Raw genomic sequence first — 19,759 nt, forward strand, 5'->3', positions numbered from 1 at the left:
TCCCAGCACTGTGCTGTACAGGTTACCACAGGCCCTCAAACAGCACGAGCAGAATACAAAAGTACTAATTAATCACCCTTTCTCATTAGCAAGGCTAATTGCCTCAGGCTTGATGCCTTGCTGATGCAACTGTTCTGTGTCTGCTTTTCAGTAACTTCAACATTCTGCACAGTAGCAGGGAGCTACTGACAGATCTCACATCCATCATCCTTTATACAAGGTACTCCTAATTCTCCAGCACTGAAAGACAAATATGCTTTTCTTTACAGGTGAGGGATGTTAGTCTGAGAAATAACTAAAAATCTCAAATTCATACCTCTCTGATAGCTGTACAAAACTCACTCTGCAGCACCTTCTTTAGAGACTGTAGCTTGTGTACTGGTACTTCTCCAGATTCCTGCAGTTTCTCCAGCAACTCAATTGCTCTTGCAACATCTGAGTGGGGAAAACAAAAGGGATACAGATCAGTATAAACAGTGACTAATAAATTACTAAAAAGGGGCACACTGATTGTCATTTTAAATTTTAAATCAGCTTTACCAACACATATTCTATCATATTCTATTACTCTTGTGTTATACCAGACTTTGCTAGGCAACAACACTGCTATTGAGAGATGCAAATCCCAAAGTACAACAAATCATGCACACACACATCAAACAGACACAGAGAGATTCAGTCTTAGCAGGAGACATTCTTTAGAACAAAGGTACAAGTTCAAAGTGGCTAAACCATATCAGAACTAAAATATTTCTTACATTCTGCATAAGAGAAAATAGCACAGGAAAAATATAGGGTTTACTTTCAGAAAATCTGAAAAAATTAAGCTGCATCTTTATGTAAACTGTGTCATTGTCAGGATGACAATGCCCAAGAAAAATATTTTATCTTTTCTTCTTACAAATCTAAATATCAACTAATGAAGTTTTCTAGAGGCAGGTAAAGTCTGCTCTGAAGAATGGGAAGTCTACTAGAGAAGAGAAGAGTAAAGGTAAGGTTCTTGTCTAGGTCTCCAAAGCTGATCTACTACACAAAACCTGTATGACCCAGAGAAACACATGGAATAGCATTTTTGGTGGCCTGAATTCTCCTTAAGTACCTGTGTATTGTCAAGGAAAAGATCAAAGCATCTCTGAAGAGCAGTCCAGAGGGCTTAAGCCATGTTGAATGGTGAGCGGGATTCTGGTCCAGCTGAACAGTACCGATACCTTTGCTCATATTTTCTTCTCTTTAACACCAGTTCCTAATTTACATAGCTATTATTAAAATACATCAAAAAAAGCCCACCCCAACCCATGAAATGCCCAATAATTTTTTATACCTGGGGACACAGCGGCACAGGAAATAGTGGCTGGTCTTATGGAGGCTACCCTAGTCAAGCAAGGGACACACTGACTTATATTAGGCATGAACTGAGCAAAACACATCCTGGTCAGTCTTCAGGATGACAGAGCTTAAGTGGAGGGCTTTTTCTCCTCTGTCACTTAATGCTGCCTTGCAGCTTTTCCTTTAAGCTTGTTGGTATTGTTGAACCTGGCAATGCTGCCATCCTGACTGTGAGGCCATTCTCACATCTTCTTTTGCACAGCCACCAGGGTCACTACTGACCAGTCACACCACTCCGCTAAACATAGGTCTGTATCCCAGCACAGAAATGAATGTGTAGTATTAAATGATAAAACAGTGTTTGAGGTATTATATAATTCTATGTTTTAAGTGCAGAAAAAAAGAAATACTCTCCCTTCAACCACACAAGTCCAGAACTACTACAATGTCTAGAAGCAACCTTACATAATTCTCCTTTCCGATGATAAAGATCGTACTGTTTGTGACTGGGAGATTATGCTAATTGGAACAGTTCTTACAATCTTTGGCTTTTAACTGAGATATACTGACCAGATGTCTGATACAACAAAGACATGAGAAATCTTCTGGAAATAGAAATGACACTAGATGAGCTGCAACAGGAAAAAACAATAATCATGTATTTGCGTTTACAAGAAAAAAAATATTATCCACTACATCAATGTCAGGAAAAGAGAAGATGAGATCTCAAGAAATTTCCAATTTAATTAAAAGAGGCAGGCAACTAGTCAGCATGGTAGGTTCTGCCTTAGCAGATTAACACCCAAACAATCCTCAAGCTTTTTTAGAGGCATCTGCCAAAAAACAGTTCAAAGCATAAGAGGAAGCACAGAAGAAAGCACACAGTATTTCTTTCAGGAGGATGGTTCCACTTACTGGGCTGTAGCTTGCAAGGCAGAGCAGCCTTGGAGCTCATAAACTTTCAGATTAAACTAACCTGACCCTGCATTCAACAATTGCACCTGAGCTTTTGCTCCAAGCAATGCTTCGGCTGCTACTGGGCACCCAGTCCATGTTACCAGATCACAGGTGTACCAAGAAAGATCTCTCTAAAACATTTACTGAAGTGATGATCAGAAAGCTAAAAGGAGATCTGACATATTAAGGCCATGGAAATCAAGAAAAAAATAGATTCTAGAGAGAAGAATATGACTGATGTGAGCTAATACATCAAAGAAGATGGTTTTAAGTAGTGGTAAATACACTTTCAGCAAGAAACATTACAATAGAGTGTAAAAGAATGACAAAACATAAAGTGTCACAGAATCATAGAATCATTTAGGTTGGCAACCTAATATGAACACCTACCACGATTTTTGATGTTCTCAGTAATACTGTTACTATGATTTTTTTACAGAGCTATTGAATCATTTGCCTTAGAATTATTTTTTTTAATCTGTATCTGCCATACAAGGCTTGTAGCTAGTTAAAAAGTAAATTCACACTCCCCAGTTATTACTACTGGTTGGTGCAAACTGGTATATCAGACACCACAAAGCAACTGGATGATTTATTCTGAAGAAGCTTCAACAGCCTCAGACAAGGCCTCTGTAATTCATGCTATACATGACAGCTATTAAGATAATCTAAATCAGACCGGGGTCTTATCCAGTCCAGTTCAGGTAAATTTTGAACTGTCTTTTCTTCTCAACAACCATAGTTGTAAAAGATAGTGCCACAGATGTCAGATTGGTTGCTATTTTGCAGTTGTTTTGAAGTGTCATGACCACACCTGAAAATTCTGTGAAACAACCCACATTTGCTATGCTCCTGAACTAAACTACATTAAATGAGACATTTGTACTGATTGAAAGGAAACATAAAGAGCTTTGGGTACATTAATCAATCTTAAAGAGCTAAATACAGGTCTAAACATTTCCATAGGGCATAGGTCAGACTCTAGATAGTAATTAATCACTTCTAAAGTGATGAATGTTACAATAAAAATGATAAATTCATATTCCGGTTGAAAAGTCTATAATGGGTGTTTAGTATGTAGCCTCATAGCCAAAACTGGGCACTGAGCTGTGATTTGCCAATACTAGATTACTTAACTTTCTGACTCAGAAAAGACTGGAGGTAAACAAAAGCAGAATATCACAAAAGCTGATTTTTCACACTTCTAAATTCATCCAGCATGCTAAAATAATGCCAACGCCCAAGTTCTTGCTTTATTATTCTCCTATCCTATCCATTAACAACAAGCAGTCTTCATTCTCTTGCCACCACTAGGTCCATAGCTTGCTCAATTTGGCAATAACTTGTGGGATATTGCTCACAGAAGAGAGACTAGTATATAAATTACAGAAAGAAAACAAGGCATATGTTCAGGGCCAAAGCTGTTGGTTATCAGCTGATGCTTTTTCAGGAGCAAAATATAATACTTTGCACAAAACAGATGACTTAGAGCAGGCTAAAAATGTAAAAACATGAGTGTATAAAATATAACCCGATGAAATAGGCTGTATTTCCTTCCATTAATAACTTTGAAGGAGAAATTTTAGGACAGGTTAAAAAGTAAAATTTAGCAGCGCACAAGAACTTAAGAGATGCACAGGCTTCTTCCTGATGGTTCTCTCAAGGTGAGCTCCAGCTAAAACTGGACTAAGCGCTTGCTCAAAGAAGTGACATGACTAGCAACGAGGAAAACTTTAAAGGTACATTAAATAAAGCATACAGCAGGGAATCCGCCCCTGTTGAAGTCAATTAGAGAACACTGTCATACACTTGACAAATACTGCTAGGATAATTTTCTTGTCTCCAATCCTCCTCTGATTATAAATCTAACAAGATGTGCTTATAAATGTTATCACCAAGGGTTTGTTCTTAAACACCATTTTCTTACATACTCCTGAAAAGGGTAAATGGATGAAAAGAGTGAGTGCGTGTGTATTTACATAGATGCATGTTAAAAATATTCCTGGAATCATGTCAAAATTAGTTAAGTTCTACATAAATGAAATACCCTTGCTTTTTATCTCTGTGCATATCCTTTGTCCTCTCTTTAATCAAAGATATTTATTTTTGAAAGGATTGTTTTGCCTAGTCTCAAACATTTTTCAAAATATGAACTCCGTTATACTAACATGAAACTTGTGCCAATTTTGTCATTGTCATTTCCCCCATTCATATCCCACAAATTGGTAGGAATTGACTGATGATGTGGGTAGAATTATTCCTTTGTATTCTATGATACATAAATTTTAAAAGAAATATGCACTTGCTTCCCCCCTTATTATATCCAACTCTCAGCACACCTTTAAATTTTTTTTCTTCTGATTTTCTCATACAAATGCACAATTCCTCTTTCTCCCATTCTATTTAACATTCATTTCTCCTTTTTCTTCTCATCATCATGCTTGCCTACAGCCTTTCAGGAAATAATACTGTTTCAGTGTGGTGGGTCACGTTATCAGTGGAACACAGAGAAGGCAGGGGGCTGTGGGTGGGTGGAATGTGTTTTATCAAGTGCACTCATCAGAAGAAAAGCATGACTCTCAGAAAAAAAATAAAATCTTCAAGTGTTCTTTCTGTATTTTCATTTGAATGATGATCCACTTGCACTGCTAGCAGGACACAAGCAGAAGATTACTACACAAACCCTTGGAGAAATCACTAGAACATAGAAGTAGCAGGATACCATACTGCAATACAAGTGGAATGCTGTATACATCATGTATGCATAGATATACAGCAGACTGCAGTTGAAAAAAAAGGTAATTTGGCTTAGTTATCACCTTTATCTGTTATATATTGTTTTCACTTGCTGGCTTTTGTTCAAATAGCTAGCAATGAGCATTGTAGATGCATCTGTTTTATTTGCTAGATGTTTTAAAAAGCAAATGCTTTTTTTAATACAGCTTTTACAACTTGAAAGCAAATTACGAATTCAGAAAATGCATCCTGGCTGGTCTGAACTCAGTGTTCTTTCACATTACTACTAAAATTGAGTAGACCAGGCTCCAGTATTCTCTGAAAGTTGTCCAGGCTGAGGTTTCCCTCTGGTAGATTTTGTGCAGGGTTTATGTTCATTTCAGTTTAGTCAGATAGGTTCCTACATTATTATGAAAAACGTAGCAAATTACTTTAGCATGCCAAATGTGTCCCATTTAGTACCTGAGTGACTCTTGAAAAAGAATGTATGTGCATGTTTTATATTGCACAATGATCTACCAAAGTAAGTGTCTATCAAACCTTCATTTTTTGTGCTAGTCTACGAGTGAATTGGTCTGCAGTCCTTAAAATAAATACATTATTCTCTGGCCTAAGAAAATATTAGGCAGTTAAATAGGAGCTGCAATGCTATGTAGTATCAATTTGGGTTAAAACAGTAATCACACAGGAACAGTGTTTCCTTACTCTGGTAAGTACTCCAGAATTAAGTCGTTGGGTTGTTCCCAAAGCCAAAATATGGTGACCTCTTGTATTATCAAGGTATTAGACAACAAGTTTCTCATCTTCTTGAGGTCTTTCTATGCCTCACTCCTGTTAGTTCTAGAGACTGTCACTGCATGAGTATGCTGGTTACTACAAAAAGTAAATGTGCTACACAAACATCAGCCTTTGGGACCTCAAGGAGGTAAAGCATCACTACAAATTGACAGCAAGGATACTCAGTAAGGCTCTAAAATATTCACTAGCTTCACCATGGCATTATAGAATAATAATCCTGGCAAGTTTCAAGCTCTATTCCGTCGTGCTTGAAGACCTTTAATCAGGCTGAAGGTGAAGAATTTGCATGACATAACAGGTCCTAATAATTGCCAGTAGTTTTTCATTCCTGCAGTACTGGCATTCAGGTTTAGTTATTCCTTTAAGCTCATGAGAATACATTCCAGAATTCTTAATGTTATTCTGTCAACTTTTTATCATAATTCCACAGGCCTATACAGGATGCTTTATTATATTTAGCAATCTTCTCCAAACATTATCAAATGACAGCAGGTAATCAATGGTTGGGAAATCAAAATTCCGTGGTGATTAGCAAAGTTCATTCATAATTCATAGCCAGCAGCCCTAGTACATTGTATCCAAGTATTTATGTGACTTTCTGGTTAAAGCAGCAGCTTTGGGAAAATGTCATTGTCTATCTCTGGAAAATATTCTATATTACTAGAGTTCTGCTGTCAGCTGCTGGTTTACACATCATGGCAAGTTTTACTCTTACAATACTGTCCAATATGCTTTCATTCACCTCTTTGGTGCCTTACTATCAGCCCAGTGCTCTCCTGAATTCAGAGGCCCTTCCATTAATTTAATATATTTATTTAGTCTAATCTGGAGAGTCCAGAAATGTTGAGGGAAAGAGCAGCCTTTTTTCTCGTGTAAGTTGATACATTTGTCTTGCCCCAAATTTCATGCTACTCCGTAAACATAAAGGTGTACTTTGCCATGGTAAATCACACTTGATGTGTAGGGAGCAATGAGCTAAGCTGTTAGAAAATAGCAATATTATTTAACACTTCATAATACGCATCTGTGAGGTGTATCCAAAATAATTATAGCAAGAATAATACTGCCAGTACTTTCATACTCTGGTTTAGATGATATGGGTAGCAGTTACAGGTTTAATGCATTGCAACTTCACACTCCTGTGGTTAAACATTACCATGAATACATAAATAAAAACAACAAAGAACAACAGTACAGAGCTCTCATGACTCATCTTGTGGTGAGAGTTTCAGCTGCCGCGCTCTTGACGTAGACATGGACAGCTCAGCGAGTCACCCTACACTGTTGTTACAGTCAATGATGAAGAACAGACACTTTGAGGCTACAATTCATCTGACCTACTTTACATGAAATGAATCATACTCTGGAGTGCTTTATCCCTTTTGTTGACTATAAAGGAAGACTAGATTATTACCTTAGATGTAAATGCCTGCATCCTACATATCAGACGTCTACATCAGTAGGATAAAACATCACTCTTACTGTCCAGATACTTAGCAAAAGACATGCAAATTTATCTCCATGTGGTCCAGGAGACATACCTCAGAAGAGTTACATTTGACAAGAAAAGTGTCATTACAAGGCAGGCCAATTTGGTTTTTAAATTGCCTTAACTAATTATTTTATGGATTTTGTTTCTCTTCTTCTTAATGTATGAGAAAAAATCAGGAAATAATGAGATATAATTGATTATATGTCTGTCTCATTTTGCCTGATGTGAGACGGCTGCCCTCAATGACATTAATGGCATATCCCCATGAGTTTCTACATACATTCCCCCAATGCCTGGGGTAGACTCATTTTCTCTGGCTACTCATCAGACCTTGTTTCAGTCTATGTTTGAGCTGCACTCAGATTCTGTTTGGCTCTAGCTTCGCAGGCACACCACAGGCATCCAAGTTCTCTGCTTCAGTCCATTTCTCAGACACAGAGCCTGTGACCCAACTGTTGCATAAGCCAGGGCAGCGTTATATATGCGTTTTCCCAGCAGCTTTGGCAACAACACCTGAACATGACAGCAATGGTCTGAGATGTTTTGCAAAATAACTTACAGAAAGGACACAGTTTGTTTGCAGTGAAAACAGTGCCATCTGTGATCACAGACAGCAAACCATCTTGAGACCCGTCAATCCAGCTTCCTCAACACCATGAAAGCTCTTCAGTGCTCTCCTCAGATACTGCAGTCACTTTGGCTAGTTTGGGCAAACACTGAAACGCTGACATTTCAGGCATACTGCTCCTGAATACCCTGCTTAGCTCATTCAAATACAACATTCAAAACGTTCCCTTAAATTAAAAAATATGCTCTCTGTGTTCTCTGAACCTCACAATGTCTACAATGTCTTAAGTAATCTTGCCCTGCTTCTTACTCTGCTAAGTTTTGACCAGTGATTTCTGTTCTTATCCTCAGCTAGGGATTTTCATAGCCTTAAATGTACTATGAAAGCCAACTGTGAGAACTATATTTGCTTTACTTTGGTCAATCTTCTTAGCATATTCATTACTCCTATTCATTATTCATATTCAATTTTTTCTTGAAGCCTTCATGTGACTAATTTAAGTAACAGGAGCATCTTTGTCAGCAATTTCATATTTGATTTGCTTGTGCATGTGTGAGATTGATCTGCAGAGTACCTAAAATTATTAAGAGTTCAACAGTTACCTAGAGAAAGTACCATGGTACTGTCACATTTCCAGTGCTGAGTTTTAAAGAAATAACAATGAATCGCAAAACAATGAAGCAAAAATTAATGGATAATTCAGGATCATTACAATAAGACAAGTTTCACCAGCTTAACTCAAGGCCTGAAGAGCAATAATGCAAATAGAATTTTCAAAGATGAGCATTTAAAACTAACCTTAAAGCCTAATAATTTTTAAACACTCATCTAATTTTTCTTCTTCCACATTATTAGTTTCATTGCAATTTCTAAAGCAATCAGGATGAGGAGATGCATAAATACGAGTTTCAAAATTTTCACCAGAAGATTTTGCCATCTGTGAGAAAGATGAAATTACAGCTACAACAACCCTTTACATTTGACAGTACCCATTGTTTGTATACAAGACATTGAACACAGCATTGGCTTAAAAACAAGATACCAAATTATCCTTTAAGAGAAAAGATAAAACATAAAGCTGAAAAAGCAAAGAGAAGAGCATTGAAAACTATGGTATTTTCTAATGCAGTACTTAAAAGCTCATGGTTTTCCCCCTGAATTAGCTGTAGAGAAGAGGGAAAGGAAGGTAAAATCACTTTTTTTACTTTCCTTTATGTGTAGTTTTGACTTTATAATGTTTCATCATACCTGCTCTTTGTGATCATAACTACAATTTCTAGTTAGGCACTCACTTATGAACATAACAGATGAGACACGATTTTGATCCCTTGTTTTTGACTAGGTAGAGTTGGCTACAAATATGTTACAAAATGACAACTTTTTTTTAAAGTTCATTTTGTAGTCAAATAAGTATATATTATTTATATAAGGAATATACAAGCATATATTATTTAACACTTGTTTCCTGCAGGGAGCAGAGTATTCTGTAGTTTCAGACCGTGTTCTTTAAATTCTCAGTCTTTCTGAAAGCATTTTTTAAAAAATAGAGCTCACAGATGTTTAAAGCAGTTATTTACCTTCACAGTACATGTCAAATGATGTTCTGTCTGACTTCCTGAAACTGTGAAATAACAGAAAAAAAAATCCTTTGAAGGAAAGCTATAACTCTCTGAGAAATTCAGTATGGTAAACAGATCGGGCCTTAATGAATTAAGTTCCTACAAGTTGAACTATGTGAAAGCAAGCAAACTGCCTGCTGCCTTGTGTAGCAGTAAACATCACGTAAAGCGATGCCTTGATAACTTCACCAGCCTCATCTGTCTCTTGATCACATCACTTGATCTTGTAGGATCAGTTCTGCCTCAGCAGATACCACTCACAATGCTGGAGTGAAGCTCCCTTAAACACTAGATAAAAGAACTCTGGACACTTGGCTGGAACTGCAAATGTAAACACTTTGGAGGTTCTGATCCCAGATTAAAAGAAAAAAAACGGCTGATACATTAACATAACCTGAGGACTCTACTTGGACAGAATACTTACTTTTGTGTTTTAAATCTCAAGTCTACAGAGGAAAACATATTAGAATCAGTGAAGGAATTGAAAATTTGACTAAGCTAGAAGCAGAAAACAGAAATAATTACAAGGAATTAGCCTGTCTGAACAAACTAAAACAGAATGAAAAACAACACACTTTTCTCTTAGCTAAAATCCATTCTCTTGCTCCCCTGCGTAAGCAAATACAAGTATTTATATACACTATGTGAGCATCATGAAACAAAAGTACTGACCATATGGGCAACCTCATGCCTTCCCCACACTGCTACTTCCAGCATGTGTTTTTAGTCTGCATCATAGAGATTTTTTTTTGGCAGGGAAGAATATAGAAGAGTGGAAAAAAAGGACCCAACAGGTGTCTCACAAAGGGAGGTAGGCTTAGCTTAGGGATGCTAATTCTCCTTCACAACAGGCACCGTGTTTGAGCCAAAGCAGTAACTCTCACTTTTTGCCTGCTTGTATGTTATTACTAGAGTCTCCTGCTGCCTCCCCTCAGTTCTTATCTCTCCAGCTAATCTTAGTCTTAAATCTTTTCATGTTATTACCAGAAAGATGGGAAAGATGGCTGTGGGCTACTGGCAAATGTATACACAGTGACAATACAAAGTGTCACTTGACATCTAGCATCAGAATTTTATCTTTTATTTTTTCTAAATGGTTTGAGAGTCTAAAGAGACAACAGTGAAAAGATATAATTTTTGCAAAACAATGGATGTAACACAACAATTACACACACGTGTTTAACACTTTATTTGTAGGTTTAGGTAATGAAAAGAGAGTTAGTATTTTCTCTTAAATTTTAGTGGACTTAATGATACTGCTTTTTGCAGCCTGAATCTCTGTGGTACCTGGCTACATCCTAGTATTTCTCAGAAAAGCAAAAAAAAAAAAACCTGTTCTTTCAAAGTGTGTAGGTGAAAACCTACACTAGCAAGAAGAAAACAATATAAATAAAATCCTTTGTTAATAAATCCCTGCAAAACGAGGCAGTACAGATATGCTGTTGGCAGATTTCAACAACTGATCACTGTTTGCTTTCAACTTTGAAACAAATATGATCTTCGAAGAAAGCTGCGAGTGTCAAATTGCTGCAGCAAGTTGTGAGCAAAACCTTGAAACAGAAAACCCCTGTGTGAAACAGAGCTCACTGTCACCTTTGCCATTCTGTGGCTTGGTGTCCTACATGTTGAATGATCCCAAGAACTGGAATAGGAGTAGTAGAACTCCTCTCAGGTTGCAGCTTGATTTTCCAAGGTATCTACCTAAGATATGAGTGGGACACACTTTCACATGGTTGTACCATTACAATGCAAAAGTTGATGTATAGTAATAGCTATGGCATTCCTATCAGGTAATACAAGACGATATTCCTAGCATATGTGCAGGAACTCCACAGCTATTACTATCAGGTTACAAGACTGTCATGCTACAGAGGAGATCAGACATACAACCACCTCTTTTTCCAATGACTGCATCACAGATTTGAAAGCCACCACGCCCTCTTCAAGTTTCTGTGGTCTGTCTCAGTGTAACAAAGAACAGGTATATTATCTTTTTGCTCCTGTGCTGATTCAGTAAGCACTGTTTCACAAAAACACAGCTGCCAAGTCTATTGGAAAGTGAAGAGATGATGATATATCCATTTCTGAGGGCTAGGACTGCTGCTGATGGCCACAGTTAGCCACCTAATCTGTTTCAAGTACATTCTTCCCCAATACTTAACTGATTGTAGACTAATTGCTTCCTTAAGGTCTAGGAGATTTACTTTTTCAGAAGACATGCTTGAAATAGAAAATTAAGGAGTTAGTGGATATGAAGGATTAGTGATTAAACATGGGCTTTTATTGAAAAGAACCAGTAAAATATAACTTCAGTTCAAGAGAAATAAATTGAGAGCCTATTTTCAGCAAAACTCTTCCTTATACAATTATCCCTCTTTGAACGGAAACAAAATCAATGCTTTGATGCTCTGTGTATTCATGGATACTTCATTGCTCCATCTTTTAAATAATAAGGAACATTCATCCTTCAATCTCTTCTTGAGATACGGTATTCTAATCAAGATTTTTTAATCTCTTTTTTCTAATCAAGATCTTTTTCTCTTTTTTTCTTACAATTATTAGTAAAGTAGCACTAGGGTAAAAACACGTAATGAGAAGCTGTGTGTGTTTCCTGGTAGCTTAGCTGAGTTATGTTTGAGAAATTTGAGGTTTATTTAACCACTCCATTTTGGTCCACAGTAAAACAAGTTCTCAAATATGTACATACATCTCCCTCTTTATTTAACAGATCTAAGATCCAAGCTTGTGGTTGATACACTCAGAAAACACTGTTATATATGTAAATGTGCTTTTATTAATAAAATCTTCACATATAAATAGAGAATTAACTGTTGAATGTTTCTCATTCAGAGACTGGCTCTTCAGCAAATGTCTCAAAAGACATTTAAGCTGAGATTAACTCTGAAAATGCCTGGATTTACACATACATGTACAGTTCATAGCATATTAGTAAATATTACTTTTAAAATGTCAAAAATGCATCACGTGAAACAAATTAACTGCATGTGATGGAAGGCAGACTCACAAATTTACAGTTATGTGCTTGAAAGCACTATCTGCCTTAGCTCTTAAACCGTTCCTTCTTATTATTTATTCTTCCAATGAGTAACTGCAATAGTTTTACCCAATTATATTTCAAATTCTATTGCATTACCTACAAGAACAGTATTTTGTATTCAAATAAGATAGGTCAGAAAAACCATTTTATTTTGCACTTACATGAGGGTCATCTAAGTTAAGGAGAAATGGACATGTACATGTCCTGAAACAGTGAACTCAAAGGACAAATTACCCCCTGCACAAAGCTGATGACTTCACTTGTTACATTTAAAAAAAAATTTCTTTCTGGTAACATCATCAGAGAAGTCCAACTCAAGCAATAGGATGGAATTAAGAAAATTGTTTATTTGCCATTACATCAAAAGACTAATACATTTTTCTGACGTTCTAAAAATATCTCTGAGACATCAATTTGAAACTGAAATTTGTAGGACCTAGCGGAGGGATGTTCATTAGAAAATAATTTCTTCAACATTACCTGTAAATAGAGAGTATACATTTAGAACATAAAAAATAATACCCCTCATGCTTTCTAATCATTAATACTCTTGCAACTTGTTGCAAATGGTGAATCCTACAACTGTGCAGGGTCATAGCCTCTACCCCCAGCTGCAGCAGCAGGTGCCATTAGAGGGGTCAAAAGCAGAACACAGGCAAGTTCACCTTGCCATTTTCCTCTATGCAGGATAAATTCAGAGAGATTAAAATGATTCATTCACTGCTACCATGTCTTAAGAACATTTTCATCCTGGGAGAGCAGCGGAAACCCAAGGTCCCTGCATTGCCATTGGTTTCAAAGGTGCCTCACAACCCACCCTGAAGTGCACACCCATCTCCTGCAGCTTCTGCCTTTTTATTAATGTTTCTGAAGGAAACACTACTGAAAATTTAAGGTTTTCCCCCCTCTACACTTCACAAAGGTGACTTAATGTTAAAATCTGCCATGAATTTTGTAGAAGATGTTTCCATCTGTCTGCATACAGGTGCAGCTCTCAATCTCCACGTCAGCATGTGTCACTCTGGGATGAAGGCCAAGGCTCTACCTATGAGGGGAAGCCCAACCAGAAAGATTTGCTCCTATGGGTGCCCAGCCACCTCAGGCATATCCCACCTGGCATGCTGCCATGTGCCCCAGCACCTCTTCAAGTGAGGACTGAACTGCCAGAGACATTTAAGCTGAACATGAGTATTTAATTTTTAAACCCATGTACTTTTACACCACTAATGAACATCAGAGATGACATGCGTGTATTTGCTTCTGTTCCAGCTCCAGAGTTCCAGGTGGTACAGCTGAACTACACATCTAACTAACCAATGCTTCAACGGCACAGATCCTCATAAAGCGTCCCAGTCAACACCCACAAACCACTGTCTCAATCTGCTTACCTTAATCCATCTTTTCAGAAAAATGCATTTAAAAAATCAAGTAAATGGTGACATATCGATGTGAAAACCCCCAAACATTTCAGCCTGTGACTAGAACTGTCACTTTTTTTCCCATCCCTAAAACAATACAATATTTTTTTTTTGAAGAATGAATTTGGTTATTTATATGCCCTCAGCTGGCACATCAGGCAGAGAAATGTTAAAGTGTGTGGCACTTGCAGAAGGATTTTTCAATTTTAGCATGCTAGGCTGAAGAGAAAGAGAAGACATCCCCATGACAGCCAGGCAGCCAGGCAGGGAGCAGCACATCACTTAGCACTGCTCCACAAGGCTTCACCCTGTGCAAAAGAGATCTGGCCTTATGGTGCTCCCCTGTCAAGGACTGTATTTCACACTTTATGAATCTGATTTTCTCTTCCTGATGAGTACATTTTGGGTTTTTTTTTCCCCAATATACTTTATAATAATATATGCACAGTCTACAGCAATTTATGTTCAATACAATTTCTGTTGTATACACATATATGGGCACAGATGGGGAAAATATCCCCAATTATGTGGGCTATGAGGATGCAGTGAGAAGAAAAATACCAAGAGGAGATGAAGGAGAAGGAAGGAGGAGTACTCTAGCAAGCACCCATGTATATTAATGGTCAGGCACCATCTGCTACCACATCTGACAGAGTTTGTCTAACATCTCTAACAGCTGATGGTAATTCCAAGCCCATTCATATTCTTATTTATTGTCATTGAACATCGTGCTTTATAAAGGATTTTCAGGAAGTTTTGGGACACCCAGTCAACTGGAAAAATATTTGCTTGCATTTGTAAAAAATGAGAGAACTCAGTTATGCATTATAGACAAACAATAAGAAGTCTTTTGATTTCCAAGGTTGTATTTGACATCAAGAGAAATTTGGTTGTCAATAGCCAATAGTTATAACCTTGTTATGAAACTTCACAGGGATTAAAGTGTCAGCACTGTATATTCAGTCTATTAAAATTTCTTCTTTCATCCTCAGTCACATTAAGAAGTGAAACCATAAGTGACATGAATAGTAACTATATAGGGAAAAATATAGTAGGACATGGATTATTAACAGAAGGCAGTTGAAAGTCCCCTTCATATAAGGATACTCCCTTGTTCTTGATCAGGAGGTAGTCTTTGTATAAGTTAATTGTATATCTTTAAAAAAGCTAATTGTATATCTTTGAAACACAACTTTTGAAAAGCACCCTTTTAAAGCTGTCATTTTCATGATCCTATGCAGAGGAACTGGAACTGAGATTTTGCAGCAGTCTTGAGAAAAAACATGGTCAGTTTTCTTTCAAAACAGATTTTCATCTTGTAAGGAAGAATACAAGCAAAATTTTAAGTAAGATAAGTTTTGTGAAAAATATGTCAGACATTTAGCCAAACAAAGAAGTTCAGCTAGAGAGGAACATCTATACTGCATAGCCAGAAAGATACTTTCTTCAATTTGCAGGCTTTTGCATATGACCACTCCTAAAATGTGTGCCAAGGGAAGTACAGAAATCTATTCTCTTCTAGCATATTTCCAGGAGCATAACAATACCTGTAGAAAATGCTTCCATCAGACTGTGCTAACACACTCTAAGCGGTCCCACCCACAAGAAGGTTGCTTTAATTTCTCATTGCTTACAACGGGTACCTGCAGCACACAGGAACTCACAAGAGGTCTTCATATAACCATGAGGAGACTAAACTGGCTGTGGGAGATGACACACTTGGAGAAAAGCAGAACATTGTCACTGGATCTGTATGCAGCATTTGAGACAATGTCAAGCTGGTGAGGTGCCGACAGTCACGGGACAGCAGAATAACAGAGGATTAGAGGAGGAAATTGGGTTGCTGAACAGTGAAAATGGATAAAGATTAAGGGCAACGCACAGAGCAATGGAGTTAACTGCACCAGGGCTTTGAGAAGAGCCAGGGAACAGAAGGCAGCATGCGAGAGAGACCTGGGGTTCTGGATAATAAAGGGGAAGGCAGCTACTGTTGGTCATGGGGTAGGGTGAAGCAATGGCTCTCTGGAAGACAAAGGACAGTGAGAGGAGAGGCAAAAGCAGTAAGATGTGATGAGAGGTATGCCAATACAAACAAACACTGTTGGAAAAGCCAACTAACTGCAACCAGAGCTTTCTATAACCAATGTCAACAAAGTTCTTATTGAAGACATACCTGTGAAAGAAGTGAAAAGTAACAGCATAGGTGTTTTTGAACATTTCTCTTTTGGATTGAAGTGATCACTTTGGGTTTTTAATGGAGGTAAATGAAACTGGGAATGTACTTAAAAATCCATAACCTTGAACATAAAATAAAACGAAAAAAAATCCCAACTTTGCTATTTTTTGCTAGTCATTTTACTAAAGACATTACTGTAACTTTGTCTCAGCCTGGAAGAAGGTATACCTTCCTATACCTTGAGGGCTTAAGCTTTGAATTGGCCAAAGAATTCCCCCAGTTAGTTCTGATGGACACCAGAGATTACTGATGGGGTGCTATCTATTCAGGATGTAAAAGGTCGGAAAGAAGCACTTTCTTAGAGAGAAGGCTCACTTCACTGCTGGAAGACACTCAGCAGGCAAGCACTTTCCCCTCCCAAATACTGTGGCCACCTTTCCCTAAGTGGTACCACTCCTCGCTACAATGCCTTACGTTGCCTTCCTGAAACAGTTGCTGATTTCTTCCCCTCCCAACAGAGCACCACGCAAAGGTCAGGCAAAAGCCTTTGAGATTAAATTGTAAGTGATTAAAATTTCCATTATTTTGTGAACTTGTTCTACATATTAAAGAGCCCTAATGGAACTTGCACACATTTGTGCAGGTAGAAAGGCACATTATGATAGGAATTAAGGAAATTAATTCCTGTGCTTTGGACTGAAGTAATCTTCCAGAATATAATTGGCTTTCAATCATTCACACACACTATGCCCTTCACCTTTAAATGGTAATTCATTTTACCACACAGGTTTTGAATGCCATTTATGTCAGGCTTTAGGAAAGCTCCCATCTATGTACCAGAATACAGTCAATATGTTTTGTCCAGGAGGAGACTATGTCAGAGTGTAATTCAGATTTCTAACGATATATCCATATGATGTTTTACCATGTCAGTGACCCATAACAAGGAAGAATGCAGAACATTTCCTGGACACAGATCAAGCAGCAATTCCCCCAGAAACGCAAGACTAACAATACCACCTCTACTGAAACACTCCCTATTTTCTTGCTGTGCTGAGCTCCCTGTGGGACATGGGGAAATGGATATGAGGTTACAAGACTTGTCAGGGCTGTGCAGAGATGTGCAAAGCATAGTGACAGTAAATATAGCTCATCTGCTTTAACAAAAGCAACAGGAATCTGGAAAATCTCACCATGTAGAACTTTCCTTCTCCATTGGTTGTGAAAGAAAGACTACAGAGGAAACATCTGGAAGCACTGGGCTTGATCTAGCTGCTTCTGGAGTTGCTTCAGCCCACCCTCTACAGTTGACATAGCAGCATGATACCAGTGATGAAGTGTATCCCTCTGATGAAATGGCCTTCTGCAGGCCAGGTGCAGTATTTAAATCTATTTCCTCTTCTCTGTATTTTCGTTTTGCACATCACATCCTATCATTCTGTGATGTTTTATCTCACTCACACTAATATCAGCCCTGGCTGACAACCAGGGTGACTGTAACATTGGCATGCCTGCCAAATGGTTAGGCATATCCTGGACACAGACAACAGATGCTTATATTTAAATTAGGACTAATTTGCATTTTTGTGTATTGTGGAATTTTTAAAGCATTGTTTTACAAAAAGGGATGTCTAATTCTGAAATAGTAATATGTCCTTTGAAAAGTCAGGTTTGCTAATGGATTGCCATCTGTTCAGCCCTTTGCCAGAAAATAGATTTGTCCTGCTTACTGAAAACAGTATTAGGGTGAAACTGTAGATTACACAGTGGATTTCTGAGCAGTTTAATTTGAAGTGCAGGCTAACACTTTGCTATTTCAGTAAAAATAACTTTAGATTCTCCCATTCTACTAATGCTGCAATCTAAGCCCAGCAAACTGTATTTGGAGTACTTTGAGGGCTGTTTTGCTCTCAGCTGGGTTTTAAAAAAGGTGCCTACCTCTCCTTTACCATTTTGAAATTGACTTTGTGTTTCTTTTGCACAGGATTTACAGAAAAAAATGTCTATTTTACTTCAAAAACCCATCTTAATCCTTTGGAAAAAAACCCCAAACTTAAAACACTAACGCACTGGCCTCAATTATGCTTTCAAGAGTACAAGATTTATAGTGACTGGGAGCGTCTTGGAGCCTAGGGATGCAAGTGAGGAAGGACAGCTCGGCAATTCAGAATGCCATACTGAGAGATGATGGACCTCTCTACTCAATGGAGTGGTAGGAGCAAAGTTACTCTCCCTTATAAGCAACGCACAAAAATCTAATGAGGTTTCTGCTGAGCCTTGTTAGGGGAACAACTGTAGTGCAAGGGAGAGACGTTCAATTTTTACAGCCTGGAGGCAAAAGTTGATGTAACGTAACTTCAAGATTTCAGCACCCTCTTACACTACCTGTATAAGGTAACTGACATAGCCTCAAGGCTACCCAAACACCAACGCTCTCCCTACCCAGACCGAGTAGCTGTCTACAGGAATACGCAGAACCGTTCTTTTGCAGGTGAACAGACAAGTTGCGGTCACAGATCCCTTCCCCGCGCACCTCCGCTCAAGCCCCCCAAAAGCCGCATTTTGCCGGCAACCGACGGTCTCGCTGAGAGATTCGGGCTCCGGACTCGCTGCCGGAACGGCGCTGCCTCGCCACCGAGCATCCCCGGCCGAGCCACCTGCGGGGGCGGCACGCGGGGCCTTGCTCGGCGCCGAGCCACGGCGTGGGGGACCACGGGGGAGCCCCGCAGGGTGGGGACGGCGGAGCGGCACCCAGGAGCGCCTCCGGACCGGAGCGCTGCCCGCGGAGCCGCGTCCTGCGCCTGCGGCACCGCCGCGCTGCCGGAGGCGGGATACCCGCCCTACCCCGCTCCCTGCCCGCACAAAGTTTTAGCTCCTCCGTTTCAGACCTTCTCCCGCCGCCCACCTGAGCCCCGCGGGGAGGCGCGTCCCCGCTGCCCGCCGCCACAGCCGGCCCCGGGCACTGCGGGGCCGGAGCGCTGCCGCGGCAGCACCCGCCGCGGCGGAGGCTGGAGCTGCGGGGGCAGACCCGACGTTTGCCGCGGTGGCCCCCGGGCAGGGCGGCCGGGGAGGCGCGGCCGGGGAGCGGCAGCAGCCGCGCTTACCTCTGTCCAGCGTGAGCGGCTGGACCGCCGTCAGTGTCGCCATGTCTGCGGCGGGGCTGGAGCCCGAGTGACGCGCGGCTCCGGCACCGGCGTGGAGTGCGGGGAAGGGCGGGGAGGAGGCTGGCAGGGAGAGGGGGCGGAGGACGAGGGTGGCTCCGTGGGAGGAGGAGGCGAGCGGGGCGGAGAAGGTGCCCAGGGGTGGGCGGCTCATCGCACACGGGCCGCCGCGATGCTGCGGGCGCAGAGCGGCCCGGCGGGGCCCGGCGCGGGCTGCCGGCATCGCTGCGCCGCCGGAGCTGGGCCCGAGCGGCCCCCGCCTCAGCGCGCTCGCCTCGGGGCAGAGACCGGGCACCGCGGGGATCGCAGCAGCCCGGGCCGTGCGCGGGGGCGGTGGGCGGGTCGCTGCCGGTCCCGCCGCCCCGGGGATGCCGCTGCTGCCGCCGGAGGAAGAGAGGGGCGAGGGCGGGAGCTCCGCAGCGCCGCGGGGCGGGGAGGACTGCAGGGGGC

General features: G+C 40.1%; 1 protein-coding gene across 2 annotated transcripts in view; it reads right to left on the bottom strand.

The window, feature by feature from the left end:
* Positions 1 to 19,532, bottom strand: part of LIN7A (lin-7 cell polarity scaffold A) — a 47,686-nt gene extending 28,154 nt beyond the window's left edge. For both annotated transcript variants that reach the window (XM_085045754.1, XM_085045761.1), the window contains exons 1-2: positions 19,253 to 19,532; positions 317 to 435 (exon numbers count right to left, since the gene is read on the bottom strand). In XM_085045754.1, the coding sequence (XP_084901880.1) occupies positions 317 to 435; positions 19,253 to 19,532 (399 nt within the window). The remainder of the gene's footprint in view (positions 1 to 316; positions 436 to 19,252) is intronic.
* Between the last annotated feature and the right edge of the window lie 227 nt (positions 19,533 to 19,759).

The sequence above is a fragment of the Lichenostomus cassidix genome, chromosome 1Aa (genome assembly GCF_008360975.1).
Source record: "Lichenostomus cassidix isolate B80296 chromosome 1Aa, HeHo_3.0, whole genome shotgun sequence".
NCBI lineage: Eukaryota > Metazoa > Chordata > Aves > Passeriformes > Meliphagidae > Lichenostomus > Lichenostomus cassidix.